Genomic DNA, 16,433 nt, shown 5'->3' with positions numbered 1-16,433 from the left:
AATATTTGATCTGATCTGGTTTGGTCATTTTTCAACCAACATTTTTTTCGGTCCTCTTCTTAGGGCTTAGTGCTAGGCTTTCAGTCAGAAACACCTGAGTTCAAATTTGAGTTCAAAGTCTAAAAAATTACACTTATTTTGTGATCTTTGACAAGTTATTTACCTCTGATTGCCTCAAGAAAATGGCAAATCACTCCATTATCTTTGCCAAGAAAATCTCAAATTGCAAAGAATAAGGCATGACAGAAAGGACTGAACAGCAGCAGATTCTTCTTCATCCAATCTGCAGCATTTTATACTTTTGACCACCCCATCCTCTATATTCTCTGCCTTTCACTTAAAATACTACATTATTTTTTTGGCTCTTGAAGCATCCTTATGTCTCATTCTCTGACTCCTTGTCCTCTACAAGATGGTTCCCAAGGTTCTTTCTCGATAACTCTTCTTTCTTACATAGTCTTGTTCTTGTTTATCACTTTCACCCCCTTGACTTCAGCTACTAGCTCTTCAGGGATGACTATGGTTTATTTCTGTAACACTGATCTCTTTCCTAGATTGCAGGGCTCCCATCTCCAACTACTTATAGGGTTTCTAAGAACCATTAAACTTGATCCCAAATCTGTTCCTATTTCTAATTTTGCTATTCATGTTCATAACATAATGATTCAATTTGCCTTTCATAATAAAAAGAATAATAACCTTGGAGTTAGGAAAGACCTAGATTCATATCCCACTTCCAATTATCTGATCTCTCTGAGCCTTAGTTTCTTAATCTGTAAAATGGAGATAATACTTGTGGTAATTGTGCTAAGGAAATGTTCTAAAGATCCAATGGGATGACATAAAATCCCTTTGAAAATATTTTTAAAGCACATAAATATTAACTATGTTAAATTGGTATTAATTCTTGCTCTTCCATCTTCTTCACTTCTCACATGGCAGCCTAATCCTTAGCAACATCTCTATAGTCAGTCCTCTGTTCTAGGTCCTGATTGCTACCTACATGAATCTTCCAATAGTTTCCTATTAGGCCTTCCTCATGCCACTCTTTTCTCTTCCAAACAACCCTTCATACAGTTTCCAAATTTCTTTCCTTATGCCTAAATCTAGTCAAGTCAGAACCTTGACTTAGACCCTTCAATAGCTCCCCATTGTCTAGTGAGTAAGTTCAAATTCTTTAGCCTGACTTATAAGAACTTCCACGGTCTAATGCTATTTCATCTTTCCAGTTGTTTCAAATCTGCTTTATGTGCCCTGTGCTCTAGTTCAAAGGCACTAATCATCACTCTTCATACATGTCCTGAATTTTTACCATCGATGCCTTTCCTTAAACTCTTTCCTATTGGGACAGTGATAAAGAAATAAGACTAGATGGACAAGGTCTAGATCAGGGCTGTCCAAAATGCAAAGCACGGGGTGATTTTATGCAACTGCTTGTGAGTTTATTAAATGCTTTAGTAAATGAAGTCGAGCTATGGCTGAGCTCTTACTAAAATGGCGAATCAAAATATATTGTGTATTGTTCCAACTTTTAAGATTGGACAGCCCTAGTCTAGATAATAGGAGGCCTTGAATCTAAAGACTGAGAGGCTAGATTTTATTGGAGAGGCAATGGTGAATCATAGTTGGTTTCTGATCAAAGGAACACACTGATAAAAGTGGTACACCTTGAAGTCATGTGTTTTGTTTTTTTTTTGTCATTTCCCCACCCCACCCCCAACCCCTTTGCAGGCAATGAATACAATATATGAGCTTCTCTACATCCAGGAGTTCCGGAAAACGGTCCATTGGGCTTTTTCCGGTATTTTTTTTGGCCTGTTGACACAACTGCATTACCTCTTTGAACTGAATATGGTGGATGAGTCCTTGGACCATTTCGAAGATGCCCTGAATTTGGAGAATCTCAGTCCTTTCAGGTGAGAGCCTCAGACCTCTGGAGATTGGCTCTTCTGAGTCTTTACAGGTACTTCATTTCACCTGACTTCCAATTTCTGAGCAGATGGAAGGTTCTAGTATCCAGGAGTAACAAAAGGAGAAAATTCTCCCATTTTGTTCCACCTTTTTTTGTAACTTTGACCCTGACTTTTCCCCCTGAGGCATCAGGACCTGGTCCTGCAACAGGGACAATGGTAGGGTAAGAGAAAAATAGCAGAGGATATCCATGTAGGAAACTGTCTTCTTGTTTTTAACTTCTCCAGTTTGTTCTTGGTTCTACCACCTTAGGCCACATAGATTTCCTCTAGTTTATGTCAGTCATTTAAATACTTGGAAGCAAAAACTATCTCAATTTTCCCTTTTACAGGTGAAATTTCCTCTGTTTCTTTCAAATAATACTAATAGAGCCTAGTTCTGAGTTCCCTCCCTCTCCTAGTTACACTCCTAAATGGGGCCCCACTTCATGAGGAAGGCAATCCTGTTAGCAACTGTTTCCTCTGGAAAAAAAGCTTAAAATATAAGGTCCATGACTAGGTCTGCTCTGAGCTAAAGGAAGGGAAGAGGATCTTTATTTCCAAGCTGTAAACAAAATTCAAAAGAATCATTTTGTGTCCATAGTTGTTTCAACAGTTCTTAGAGCCTGGAGAAGATGGGACACTCACTAGGCTAGATAATTTATGAAAAATAAAAGTAATAAAAAATATCCTTGCATTGTAATGGCAAGCTACACTGTTTAAAGCAGCAGGCTTTTAACAAATTAAGCAGATTTGTTTGAGGGTTTTTTTAAAGTAGTAAAAAAGCATTGTGCTCCCCTTCAGTAAAGAAATAGCAGCAAAAATATAGATTCTTACCCACCCCTGGGTTATGTTAATTCAGTAACCCATCAAGGATACACTCTTGGGAGCTAGCAAAAAATTTAATTGGACAAGATGTAGCAACATCTAGTCTGGCATACATGATTTTCTAGTTCTTTACAAGGGGCGAACCTCATCTGCCTGTGGAAGGTGGGTACCCACAAGGACTTAGCCTCTGTAACTCAATACTTTAGGGATCCTGTTTCTGTTGGTGGTATTGCTGCTCTCCCATTTCTCAATCTCTACTTTGAACCTTCCAGTATTTTAATTGATAAGCAAACCAAGTGTCAACTCTTCTGTCTGCTCCTAGATCTTCACCCTGAGGGTCTTTAGTATCACACTTTGCTGAAGGAATTAAAAAGCAGTTGGCCCAACTTACGGCTAGTATTAAGTGTTATCCTATGCAGCACACCTCATGGGGTAGGGTCATCTGCTTTCCACAGCCTTGCAAATGGCCCTTCTCTCAGGTGAAAGCTCAATCAGTGTTAGTGCCACACCTGCTGGGAAAGCCTATCCTGATCTTCCTCCAGTCACTAATGCCTTTCCCTGGGAATTATTTAGTATTTAATTTGCATATATTTTGCATTTGATTTTCTGTGTATATATTGTTTTCCCTCAATAAAATGTAAGTTCCTTGAGAAAAGGAACTGTCTCTTTTTTGTCTTTAGCCAAACTGGAGCTTGTTGAATGAATCAATATAGGTGAAAACATGCATTCACACCTAAAGCACCAGAAAGGGAAGAGAGTGCTTGCACAATGAGGCCTACTTAAAAAAAAATGTTGCAAGCAAGCAAAAATCGTGAATGCTTATATGATACATGCACTTATTATTTAAGACAAACGTTTCTATCTTGAGATCTCCAATGTAGAGGCACTGACAATGTAATTATTTTACATACAAATGATCAGGATTTATGAATGACTCAGTAGTCACTGATTTGGGTTATAATTTTAGCCCATAAAAGGCATGCCCAATCAGATAATGATGACCAGGTGAGGACCAACTATCAAACTGAAGATAAACAGGAAATAACTGAACATTAACATGAAGGGGGGGGAAAAGGTGAGATATCAGAACCAGAAGGAAGAGTCAGGACTTAGGTTCAAACCAAAGAGTTGGAATTCCCATGCCAAGAAGATACTAAAAGTGGGACTTGGGAAGTATGAGCCCAGTTGGATAGGAAGGAGAGAATGAAACAGCAACTAGGATAAGAACACTATAAAACCACCCAATTAGAACTGGAAGGGATATTAGAGGTAATTGATTCCAATCTCCTCATTTTGCACACGAGTAAACTAAGACCCAGGTGAATTAGGTGATTTCTCCAAGATCACACAGTTAATGTTAGAAGGAGAATTTGAACCTAGATTTTTCAGACTCTTAAGAGATGAGCCAATGGGAGCCAGTAAAACAAGACTAGAGGAGATGTAAATAAACTTTCTTTTCTATAGTGATTACAGAGCACTGTCTTCACAATAGTACTATGAAAATAAAGAAATTATTGTTGCTATCCTTTTATAGATAAAGAAACTTGGCCTCAGAAAAGTGAAGTGATGTCATAAGTCTCATGATCATCAAATGGCAGAGTCAGGATTCAAACTCTGGTCTTTTGACACCTCTGGTCATTCCCCAGAGCTAACAAAGCAATTGATTCAGTATATTTTCCAGCAGGATATTTTACATACCAATGATCAATAATCTGACTGAGGATGCCTTTTATGGGCTAAAATTATAACAAAATAAGTGACTATTGAGTCATTCATAAATCCTGATCATTTATATGTAAAATAATTAATAGTTTTCAGATCTGAGTACCAGACAGCAAGAAGAACATAAACTATATCACTCCCAGAGGAAGCAACAGGATGATGAGAAGACTAAAAACTCTTCCTTGATGATCCATAGCAAATGACTATCTGCCCTGGACCCTCTGCATGCTGGAAAAGAAGGATGGACTTGAAGCACCCGTCAAACTCTCTTCTAGCTCAAGGACTTCACAATTTTATGTATTTCCTTATTTTTAGAATGTATTCTATCATTGTTTTTCTCTTAAATGAAATAGATTTGCCTTTCTAATTCTGTTTGCATATAGCTAATATGAATCCAAACTTGCTTTCCATGCCAAGCTAAGAGCTCATGGCAGCCAAGGACAAGGTTCTTTTAAATATGAGCTCATTTGGAAAATATCACAGTATAAGATATAGAGATTACAAGTAGGCTTATCTTTTAGAAAAAATAATTGAGAAGTATAGTAGGCATGTAGAAGAACCAATCAATGGCTAAGTCTTTGTTTTCCTCTTTCTTCCTTTTCCCCATTTTTTGTGGTGAGTGAAAGAGAGAGAAGATAAAAGTGGACACTGGAAACCATAAGAAAGACTCTATTTCTCAGAATATTAGGATCCAAAGGCACAGGTTAGGAAAAACTCTGACTGTAATAAGGAATCCTAGGAAGACAAAACAGAAAACACATGCCACTCAAAGAAGAAAACTTCCTAAATATGGTAGTTAGAAGCTATGACTGATTCCAAATGAATGCCTCACTTCCAGAGACAAGTGAGAGAATTATAAAACTACTACAATATTTGGGGCTTTATCAGGACCAGAGATTTATAGAAGTAAGCTGAGCCAGATGGAGGATAGAATCAGGAGTTGCAAGCAGATAGCAAAGGCAGAGCATTTAGTACATGGGATGAAGCATACATACCTTCTATTCTCTTCCATTTCATATCCTGAACCCTTTGTGATCCAACTCAATTCTAAACTCTTCGTTTACCAATTTGTCCTATCACTGATCACACTTTGTCAAGCTCTTACCATCAATTTTCCCCACCACCCATTGGTTTTGTCCCCCTACTCATGTCCTCCCAAATGAAACAGAAAATCACAAAAACATATTGGGTCTACTACAAATGTGATACTTAACTAACTCCTGATGACAGCAAGGCAAGTATTCTATTCTTTTCCCATTGATCTATTGTCCAAGCTCCATCTCATCCCCAGACAGTATCTGTTCTAAACCTTTTTGTTCAAGTCTACCACCACAATCTTTTCACCTACCCTCTTAGTCAAGGACTTTACCTCATACTTCACTAAAAAATTTGAGGTCATTTTCTAATAGTTTATCTTCAACTCACCATTCATTTTTCTTACATTAGCGCCTCCTTCACCCTGGTCTCAGATGAAGATGAAGAAACAGGACTTGTCCTTTCCAAAGACAACCCCTCCTAATTTCCCTACCAGATTGTCTCTATAATAATTCCTGCTGCTCCCTAATTTTCAGTCTCTTACTATCTAATGACTTCTTCCATGCTGCTTATAAATATGCCCATATCTTCTTACCCTTAAAAAAAATCTCCACTAGATCCTATCATCCCAGTTTTGCTTGTGAGCAGGTGGCTACATGGATCCCCTGGAATGTGGAGCTAAACATTTGAATATTCCCATATTTTCTCCAGGCTTTAAACCATCCTCCCCATTGGATCCCATTATCCACATTGTGTTGCTCTTCAGTCATGTCTGATTCTTCATGACCCCATTTAGTGTTTTTTTCTTTTGGCAAAATACTAAAGTACTCTTGCATTGTCTTCTCTAGCTCATTTTACAAATGAGCAACTAAGGCAAATATAGAGCTGAGGAATTTGCCCAGAGTCACATAGCCAGTAAGTGTCTGAGGTCAGAATTGCACTCATGAAGGTGGGTCTTCTGGATTCCCAGCCTAATATTCTGTCCATTATACCATCTAGTTGCTATTATCCTCATTAGCTATTGTATTATAGCTCTCTTCCCTCTTTATGGCTAAACTCTGATAAACTTTTCACACTTAGTGCCTCCATTTCCTCTCCTCTTACTGTCTTTGAAATTGTAGTCTGACTTTCCCCATCATTCAAATGAATTTTCTCTTTCTAAAGTTACCAAACATCTAACTGCCAAATCTAATGGACTTTCAAAAATCCTCATCCTCTTTGGCTTCTGTAGCATTCAATGCTGTTGATCACCTACTTTTTTTTTTTACTCTCTCTTCACTAGGGTTTAATGACATTGCTTTCTCTTGGCTCTCCTTTCTCTCTGACCATTTCCTGTCAGTATCCTTTGCTAATTTGTCCACATCCCACCCACTAATTTTGGGTTACCCTTAGTGCTCTTGTCCTCTTCTTTTATACGATCTCAATTATGATCTCATCAACTCCTAAGGATTCAATTATCCCTCTGCAGATGAGTATTAGCTCTTTATATAGAATCATACTTCCTCTCCTGAGTTCTAGGTTGGCATCCCCAAGATTTGGGACATCTTGAATTGGATGTCCTATAGGTAACTCAAAATACATGTGTCCAAAACTATACTCTTGAACTTTTCTCTCCAACCCTCCCCTTCACAACTTCTGTACCTCTATTGTAAAACCAACATCCTCCTAGTCTCCCAAGACTGCACCAAACTTCATTGCCATCCTTGACCCTATATTTGCCCTTCATAACCATCATAATTTCTCATAAACATCACCTCTCTATTTACATAAGTATTACCTAAATTCATGTTCTCTTCACTTCCTACCTGGACTATTGCAAAATCCTATTCTCCTTATCCAAGTCTTTCACTCCTCTCATTTGACTTTATCCAGCCATCACAGTCATTTTTCTGAAGTGTAAGTAAAACCACATGTTACTTCCTTCCCTAGTGGTTCCCCCATATTCCCTGAATCAAATATAAATTCGTTTGATTTAGTAAATCCACAGGGGGCAACATAAAATTGCACTGAAGGTCACATTTTGGACAGCCCTGTCTTAAAACAAAATGGGGAAAACAGTTAATAAAACTAAACATCAAAAATTCTGCTGTTCTATGTAGGATTTTACATTTTTAGTCCTGTTCATTTTTTAGTTGCATCTTGACTCATGACCCCATTTGGGGTTTTCTTGGACAAGATAATGAAGTGGTTTTCAATTCCCTTCTTCAGTTCATTTTACAGGTGAGGAAACTGAAGCAAACCAGGATTAAGTGACTTGTCCAAGGTCACCTAGCTAATAAGTGTCTGAGGCCGGAATTGAACTAGCATTTCCTGATGTCAGGTTCAGTACTTGGCTCCACTGTGCCACTGAGCTGTTTCACTATAGTCCTGTTCCTTTGTAAAGAAGTAATTTCTTATATACGCTTTGAAATGAGGTTTGCTTATAATTTCAACATTCAGTTTCATTTGATTTTTCATTCCAATTATTTTGCAATCAGTGTTCATGCCTTCTTGCTTTTATCTGCTTCATTTTGTATCAGTTTAGATGTCTTCTAATGTTTCATTTCTTTCATATTCATTTCTTATAGCACAGAAATATCTATTACATTCATGTATCATAATATGATACACCATTCCTAAATTGATGGGCATATACTCAGTTGCCACTTCTTTACAATTCCAAAAAGTGCTTCATTTTTATAAATAAGAATTTTTGAATACTTTGGGGCTTTTCTGTCATTGATGTCCTTAGGATCTCTGCACAAACATACACACACACACACACACACACACACACACAAACACACACACATACATGCCAGTGAAATCTCTGTGTCAGAGGGAATGGGCATTTTAGTTACCTTCTTATGTCAAATTGATTTCCAGGATGGTTGGATCAACACTAGTTGGACCAATGGTTGGATCCTCCAGTAGTACATTAATGTACTTAGCTCTCCACAATATTTACCATTCCCATTATTTGTCATCTTTACCAGCATTTACTCCATTCTAATTTTTCAGAAGCATTTGCCTTGGAATAAAATGCTACTCTGAAGGCTTTCTCCTGTATGTATGCTGAAGTCACATAAGATTCTAGAACAGATGGAACTAATAAGTTTGTTCAATGAGTGCTAAGACTAAACTATACTTAAGAGATAAACCCTCCCCTAACTGTGTCAATATTAGATATCCTGTGCAGATTCCAAACAAAAGTTTTGGGGTTTTTTTTGGCTATAGGAAAGGTTTTCAAATTCAGGGATGAATGATATTGCACCAAACCCTAGATTAACTGATTCTGCAATAAAATCTATATTAATTTAAAAGCAGTTTAATCATACATACTTCAAAAACTCAAACTGAGAATTTGAGCCCAGGGCCTTTGCTGAATTGAACTAAAAAAAAATCCTAGCTTCTTGAACATTAGTTAAATTAACTCTGGGAGCTGTGTATTCTCTCTCACTTAAAATGTTCATACAAAGGATAGATGACTATATGTGGGAATCTCAGAGGTTTTTAACAAGTTTGTGGGAGTTTTGCAAAGATTTATAGGAAAATATGGACAAGACTCACACAGGATGAAAAGGCATAATCAATGAAACCATTCAACTGCTCTGGTGAAAATAATTCCAAGTCTCACATCTGCCAGAGTTCTAGTAATAAAATAGGTTAGGGATTAGCAGAGGTTATGGTAACCTAGGTGAACAAGCCCATATAAACGCATTCTAGCATAAATAATTGGAACTGAACTTGAACCCTCTTATTTTGATTTCTCTGCTCCATAGGACATGTCTGGAAGCCCTGAAAGGTCTCTTTTGGACCACTGATAACTGGGAAGTATTTGCCTATATGAAGCTACAAGAAGGCTGGAATCTTTTCATGAAGATGAATACATTCATACAGGGTGTGACACTCCTGACTAGGTACCTGGGGAAAAGATATTGAGAATAGGGACATTTTGGTCTATGGTTTCATTGAAGTATACTATACCTTGGAGGAAATTAGATCCCAAAAGTCATATCTTTGCAGTTTGCAGCCAATGTTTCTCCTCATTTCTATGCCCATAGACATGTCTCACCTTGTCTCCATGGTCTTCACCCTGCCTCTGGGTCTATTCTGTACATGTTGGAGTTATCTCCTCCCTGTTGAGTGGTTTGGAACTGGGTATGATCTTCATTCTGAGAGATTGGCACTTTAAATGAGAGTCAGAGAGGGAAATGCTAAAACCCAAGAGATGAAACACAAAGAAGAGTGATCCAACTGTCAAATAACAGTGGATGAGACCCAAACATATGCACAGAGAAAAAGCAAAAAACAGGGAGACAAGACATGCAGAGAAAGACAAACAGAGACACAGGGGGGAGGGAGGGAGGGAGGGAGGGAGGGAGGGAGGGAGGGAGAGAGAGAGAGAGAGAGAGAGAGAGAGAGAGAGAGAGAGAGAGAAACAGACAGATACAGAGAAACAGAGAGATGTATACATTTCTAGTATATGTTTGTGTGCATGTCTATATAAACCCATATATCCATATGTACTATTATTTTTTTACTTTTTCCTACATTGATTGGATTTTCTATTTTTGGGAAGTGAATGACATATAGTCTAAAGAAATGTTGCATTAATGGTAACATTAATTTTAGATCCTATGACAGAGTAATGAGAGAGATATTTGGGAGAATATGTCCATGAAATTTTGTTTCATAGATTGCTGCTTCCTAAACATATAAATAAATCCTATATGCCAACACTTAGAACAAATCCAGCACATAACAAAAAGTGCTGGTTGACCTATTGGATTCCCAATCATTACCCATCTTCAGCAAGACAAGTCTATCATTAGAGATTAAGAATTTTCCCTTGTTTATTTCCCTCTCCCAGGGCCATAACTCACTACAATTGTGAGATCAAGAACATATTCAATCATGTCATGCTTTGCATGAAGAGTCCATGTGAACGGGATCATTTAGTAGGCATCCTTGTTATCACTGAGGTAAGGTTGTTCACTCTTTAGGAAAATAATAGATTCCAAATCTCTCAGTCAGGACCTCAAAGATAGGGGGATTGAGAATTCAGAGTATTTCTCTCTCTGGAAGTTTGTAAGGAGAAGCTTATGAGGCAAAGCAGAGTAATAATTTTCTTCAGATGACTTTTGGTCTAGTGATGCATATGAAGAAGTCCTCTTGATGGTAGTTGAATGCCAAATTGTTGTTGGGGTAGCCTATGTGAAAAACAACTCTCTCCTTCATTCCCATAAGAGCAGGAAGAGTGGTTGACAAGATTCAGTCTCAGAACTGACAGGGACCTTGGAGAGACATCTAGATCCACTTAGACCTGAACAAGAGTCCCCTTCTCATCCCAATAAGTAGCAATTCAATGTCCATTGAAAGACCTCTGCTCATGAAAAATACCATTTGTGACAGCCCATTTCACTTTTTGACAGTCTTTATTTTTAGAGGGTTTTATCCCTTGTATTGGGCCTAAGATGATCTTCACAGTTCTCACCAAGTGTTCCTACTTCTGCCCTTTTGAGGCCCTGCGAAACATGGTGGCTCATCATATATTTATAAACAGTTCTCATGCCCCCTCTAGATCTTCCTTTCTGCAACTGAAGCATCCTCAGGTAACCCAACCCTTTAATAGTTATCCCTTCCACATTATGACTTTCCCTATTGCAATTTCAATATATCATGAATTTGCATAAGAAAGCAAATGGGAATTTTGGGGGAGTTTTGTGCAAACTTAAATGCAAAGGCTAACAGATGACATATAAAAAGGTTAGAAACTCAGAAATGCATAAAACATTATTATTGTATAAAACCAACATATTTTATCTTTTAATACTATAATAATTCAGACTTCTTTTGTATGAAGGGAGAGTCAAAAATTTATGTGAATTTTCAATATCATGGGGACTCCTACCCTTAACTCCCATGAAGGGATAATTATATATCATGGTTTCCAGTCCTATTTTGGTACTAGTTTCCCTCCTCTGGTCAGGCATTGGTTTTTCTATTTCCTAAAATGTGATATCCCGAATTTAACACTTAACTCCCAATATGTTTTGGGCAGGTCAGAGAATAGCTGTTAATTCACTCATTCTGGATACTCTATCTCAATGCATCCTCAAATTTCACTACAATTCAGGAGGTTGCAATGTAATATTGTTGATTCACTGAGCTTGTCATCCTCTCAGATCCCAATTTTTTAAAGCCAAGACACAAACAAAAGTTAAAGAAACCTCTTTTTAGTGAAATATCATACTGACAGAGCATATTACTAGACCAATCAAAGCAAGCATAAGATTAAAGGAGGAGAAGGGAGTACTGCGAGGTTCAAATGAAATAATATAGATGAAAGCAACAAAGAAAATTTTGACATATACTTTGAAAAGTATAAAATATCCAAAAGAGAGAATTTCATTATTGCTATTATAATAAATTCTTATCACTTATATTTAGAGCTTTATAACATATAAACTACTTTCCTTTTCATTTTTGTCATTTAAGTCTCATATCCTTGGAAGACAAGATGAGAAACATTATCCCTTTTTAATATTCCTTTATATATAACTGAGGCTTTTGAATTTAAGGACCTTGACCAAGTTTAGAGCTGTTTACCAGAAAACTGGGGATCCAAGTTCATGTGTTCTGTCCCCCACTCTTGTAATGTTTAGCTTGGAGAAAAAAAGACTTTGAGAGCATGCCAAAAAAAATGAAATCTTTCTCCAAGTAAATGGCAGGGTTCTATTTCCACATGGCTCTAAAATGCAGAACTAGGAAGAATGGATAGAGAGGGAGATTTAGTCTTGGTCTACAGAAAATCTTTCTACCATCAGAGCTGTTCAAAAGAGAATTGAACTTCCCTTGTAAATAATTGGTTTCCTATAATAATAATAATAATAATTTATATTTCTGTACCACTTTTCTATAGCACAACATGTTTTCCCCAAAATAATACTGGAAGAAAATTTTTCAGCAGTTAAATAATTTTCCCTGGATCAAATGTACCCAATGCAATCCTGGTATTTATTGCATTCATTTTATATATAAGACTCTGGCACAAAACAGGACAAATTTGAAAAATAAAAACAATCCCTTTCCTTAAGTAGATTGTGAATTGGAGATTTCTTCTTAATTACCTGACCAGTCTGAGATTTGTGAATCTGTCATCTGATTCTTTCCTCTGCCTTAGTGTAAGATCTAACACAGAATGTAAGTAGGAAGAAAAGGAGATGAATCTCATTTTGGCCAAATATAAGGTAGGATAGCTAGAAAAAAAAACATTCCAGATCTTGCAAAGGGGAAAACTGTTTCAGAAAGGCAATGAGACTTGCTTAACATCACATTGAGCTAGGATTCAAGGTCAGACCTTCCTCAAGTTTGAGGGTAATGGGCCCAAAGAAATGCCTGGGAAAGATCCAGGAGATGGGTAAAGAAGTTCTTAGAAGTCAGACTGAAAAGATAAGACATTTTAAGGTTGAATGATTGAAATGGATCAAATCCTCTAAGCAGGAATAAGACAGAGAGCTGCTGCTTAGACATGTTGCCCAATCTCTGGATATGGACTCTTAGGGACCCTTCCCTGATAGCTAACAGGAAATTCAATACTAGGCTTTCATTGTCCCTGTACTAAGTTTTCATGAGGATCTCATTCCCCAAAAGAGGTTGAATTTGAGAATTAAAAAAAAATGACCATAGAATGAATAATGGAGAAGAGAAACAACAAGAGGATGGCAACATCCATCCATCCCACTGAGAGCAAAATTTCACTCAGTTTGGGCCACCATATCTAGTTTGTTGATAAAGATGATAGAGAAGCTTGACCACACCTGTCCTTGGGGAATGAGTATTTTTCATATAATGGTTCCCCACCCCCCACCCCCATTAGGATTGGGCCTGAGGTTACTCTTGGTGCACAAGTCCCTGAAATGGTTGTTGAGGGCCAGAATTCAGGGTCAGATTTGCATAATGTGAAAAACTCACTAGAAGAGTCCTGTTCAGCTTCTCAACAGCCAGCATGCTCCACGATTTACATCTCGGCAGACCATTGAGAGTTTCCTAACTTTGTCGCTGAGCAATTCCAACAAGGTGGTACAGACCATGAGTTTGCAGGGCTTGGGCAGTCTTTTACTTCAACCTGAGAAGGTAAGAAGGAAAATATGTCAATGCTTTCAATGGAAAATGTACCTAAAAAGGATTATCACTACCAGTTCAGATTTAAGGTTTAAGGCCACGATTGTTCCTCTCTGTTCTCCCACAATTTTACATCTTCCTGCTCTCTTCTGCTTTCCAATCACTATGTAAAAAAATAAATTTACTTCATTGCACTTTCATGCTCTTCCTGGATACACACTATATTCTTATTTAGCACTAGAAAAAGTGCCTGTTCTGTTTTATCCTATTTTTTTTCTTATTTTCTCCCCACCTCCAACACCCCCTCTAACATAGAAATTCAAAGAATTACAAGATACCTCAGAGATCATTTAGACCAACACTTGCCTGATCAAAAGTATCTACAATTGAGATATTCAAATTCTAAATTGAATTTTTAATCTAACCAAGCCAAATGTTTCCTTCAATAATTCAAATTGTAACCTATGTCTTCCTGTCTGATTCTGTTATATCTTGTCCCTATCTCCCAAGAAATTTGACACAGGTGATTCAACCAATATGCTGTGACTTAACACTGACAGTGGTAGAAAACAAGTATTGCTTATTGGATATTTCCTGCTATTATCACACGGTCATTCCATTTTTTTCCCCACTCATTAGCTTGGAGGACATCCTTTAGTCAAGTTTTTTTTTTCTTTGTAGTTCCTTATTTGTTTTGTGTTATAGACTAATCACACCCAAATGTGTCATTTCATTGTCCTCTAAGTTATATTCATTTTAAAAACTTCAGAAACTATAATAGTCAATAACTCAGTCATATGATACTGACAGAATATTACTATTAAAAAGATGGAACATTGATGAAGGAGAATTAAAAGAGCGTTGCAATTTCTTGAAAGTAATTTAGCTCCCTCTTATACTGAGTCTCATTGTCCACTGTCAATATCTATCCAAGAAGCACCTGAGCACTTTACACAATTCCTAAATAAAATACTTCTCTTAGACATTTGAACAATAAAGATTATTCTTCCATTTGGTTTTTTCTGTGAGTGGTTATGGATCTTTTCCAGAAGGCTGTGCAGATTCCAGGGTCTCATGAAACCAAAATCTTGTCATTTGCAAAGAATAACATCTGGAAGATTTCACTATCTACAAATAACTTTTCAAATTAAAATAGATCTTTTCTATTAAAATGGCAAACACCTTTGGTTGGCATAAATCATTATATCCCTTGTCTAGTATTAATCATCAGAAAAATCACTGAATAAAGCTATCCGTATTATATATTTCATGGGATTTTGAATAATTTTAATAAGTGCAAGAAAAGTATCTTTTAGGCAGTATTTTGCTCTTCTGAATCAATAGTCAATAATCATCAGACCAAATGAGATCTTAAATTCATCAAAGGATCTTCACTAGTCTAAGCATATCTGATAATAATGAATGTACATAATTTTATTTATTTATTTTATTTGTTTTTATAACTACATGCAATGATGGTTTACCAATAATTTTTTGCAAGGTTTTTAAGTTTTACATTCCCCCCCTCTCCCCCTAAAAAAAGCAATTTAATATAGGTTCTACATTTGTAGCCATGCTAAATATAGATCCATATTTTATATAATATGATTTCCAGATTCTTCTCCATCCAAGTTAGATAAACTCTATTTTGCAATATTCCTTTACAGTGTAGTACATATGCAATGGTTATGTTATTTCCATTTCTTCTCTCTTCCATTTAAATCATAAATAGTTCTTTTAATCCTATCTTCACAAAATAAGATTTCCAGAATCTCTCTTCTGTCCAGTAAGGGGAGGGACTGAAAACACACAAACTTCCATCCCTTTACTGTTTTCCTAAAGACCTGACAGATCAGGGAAAAAAGCTGAGGGATTTGGTGTTTTGGGTGGGAGGTATTCAGATACAGAAGATACAGAGCCTCCTTGCAAGGAGTAACTGCAGCTATTTTTTTATTCCCATTCTCATTCCCTGCAGAGAGATCTGCTCCAGAACCAACTGTCACACCTGATGGCAGGACTGTTGCTTAAAGAAGAGGAGAACATTTTGGTACTTATGAACATCATTGGTGACATCCTTCATCGTCTGACTTTACAGGGTGCTGGCTCCAACAGCCTCAAAGTGGCAGAGCAGCTGTTCGATCTTTTTGATGATGTAGGTGCCATGGTGAGGAAAAGGGGTGGGTAGCCCAGGGTCAGAGGCTAATGACTAAAATCACCTCATCTTCCTGGAACACCAAGATTTTCATTTATGGTTGCTTTCGAATCCTTCACCTTCAAGACAGGAGTAGCAGTTTTTTTCCCATTTAAGGCAAGACCGAATCTTTTATTGATTCCCTTTGTCTTTACATCACAGTCACGACAAACTCTTTCCAATGAATTTTCTTAGTTCTGCATTTTAAAGCCATGTGAAAATAGTGATAGGAGTTCAGGAAACAGATAATAGAAGCATGTTTCCTTCCTCATAGAAGAAAAGTCAGAAAACTAGGAGACAACAAGGCTTTATGCAATGTCACCTTATCAAATGTATTTTTCATTTTTTTCCCCCACAAGGGATTCTTTATCAATCATGGAAATAAGTTTTTTGGCTTATATTTGATATAATTATTTTCCCACTTTATAATTTCTCTTCTTTATCTACCTGAATTTTAATTTATGCAAAAGCTTTTTAACTTAATCTTTTTATTTTCTCTACTTTCCTAGTTTTAAAAACAGTTAACAAGGGGAAGCTAGGTGGTACAATGCATAGAGCATTGACCCTGTAGTCAAGAGGACCTGAGTTCAAGTCTAACTTCA

The 16,433-nt window shown here is 37.0% G+C and overlaps 1 protein-coding gene across 1 annotated transcript in view; it reads left to right on the top strand.

Moving 5' to 3' along the window:
* Positions 1-16,433, top strand: part of LOC141499418 (maestro heat-like repeat family member 5) — a 108,376-nt gene that overhangs the window by 68,722 nt on the left and 23,221 nt on the right. The window contains exons 14-18 of the mRNA XM_074202138.1: positions 1,732-1,916; positions 9,296-9,433; positions 10,387-10,498; positions 13,509-13,652; positions 15,616-15,792. Coding sequence (XP_074058239.1) covers positions 1,732-1,916; positions 9,296-9,433; positions 10,387-10,498; positions 13,509-13,652; positions 15,616-15,792 — 756 coding nt within the window. The remainder of the gene's footprint in view (positions 1-1,731; positions 1,917-9,295; positions 9,434-10,386; positions 10,499-13,508; positions 13,653-15,615; positions 15,793-16,433) is intronic.

This window comes from Macrotis lagotis, chromosome X (assembly GCF_037893015.1).
Source record: "Macrotis lagotis isolate mMagLag1 chromosome X, bilby.v1.9.chrom.fasta, whole genome shotgun sequence".
NCBI classification, from domain to species: Eukaryota; Metazoa; Chordata; class Mammalia; order Peramelemorphia; family Peramelidae; genus Macrotis; species Macrotis lagotis.
The sequence above is the reverse complement of the archived record's forward strand: the minus strand, read 5'-3'. Positions and strand labels throughout refer to the sequence as shown.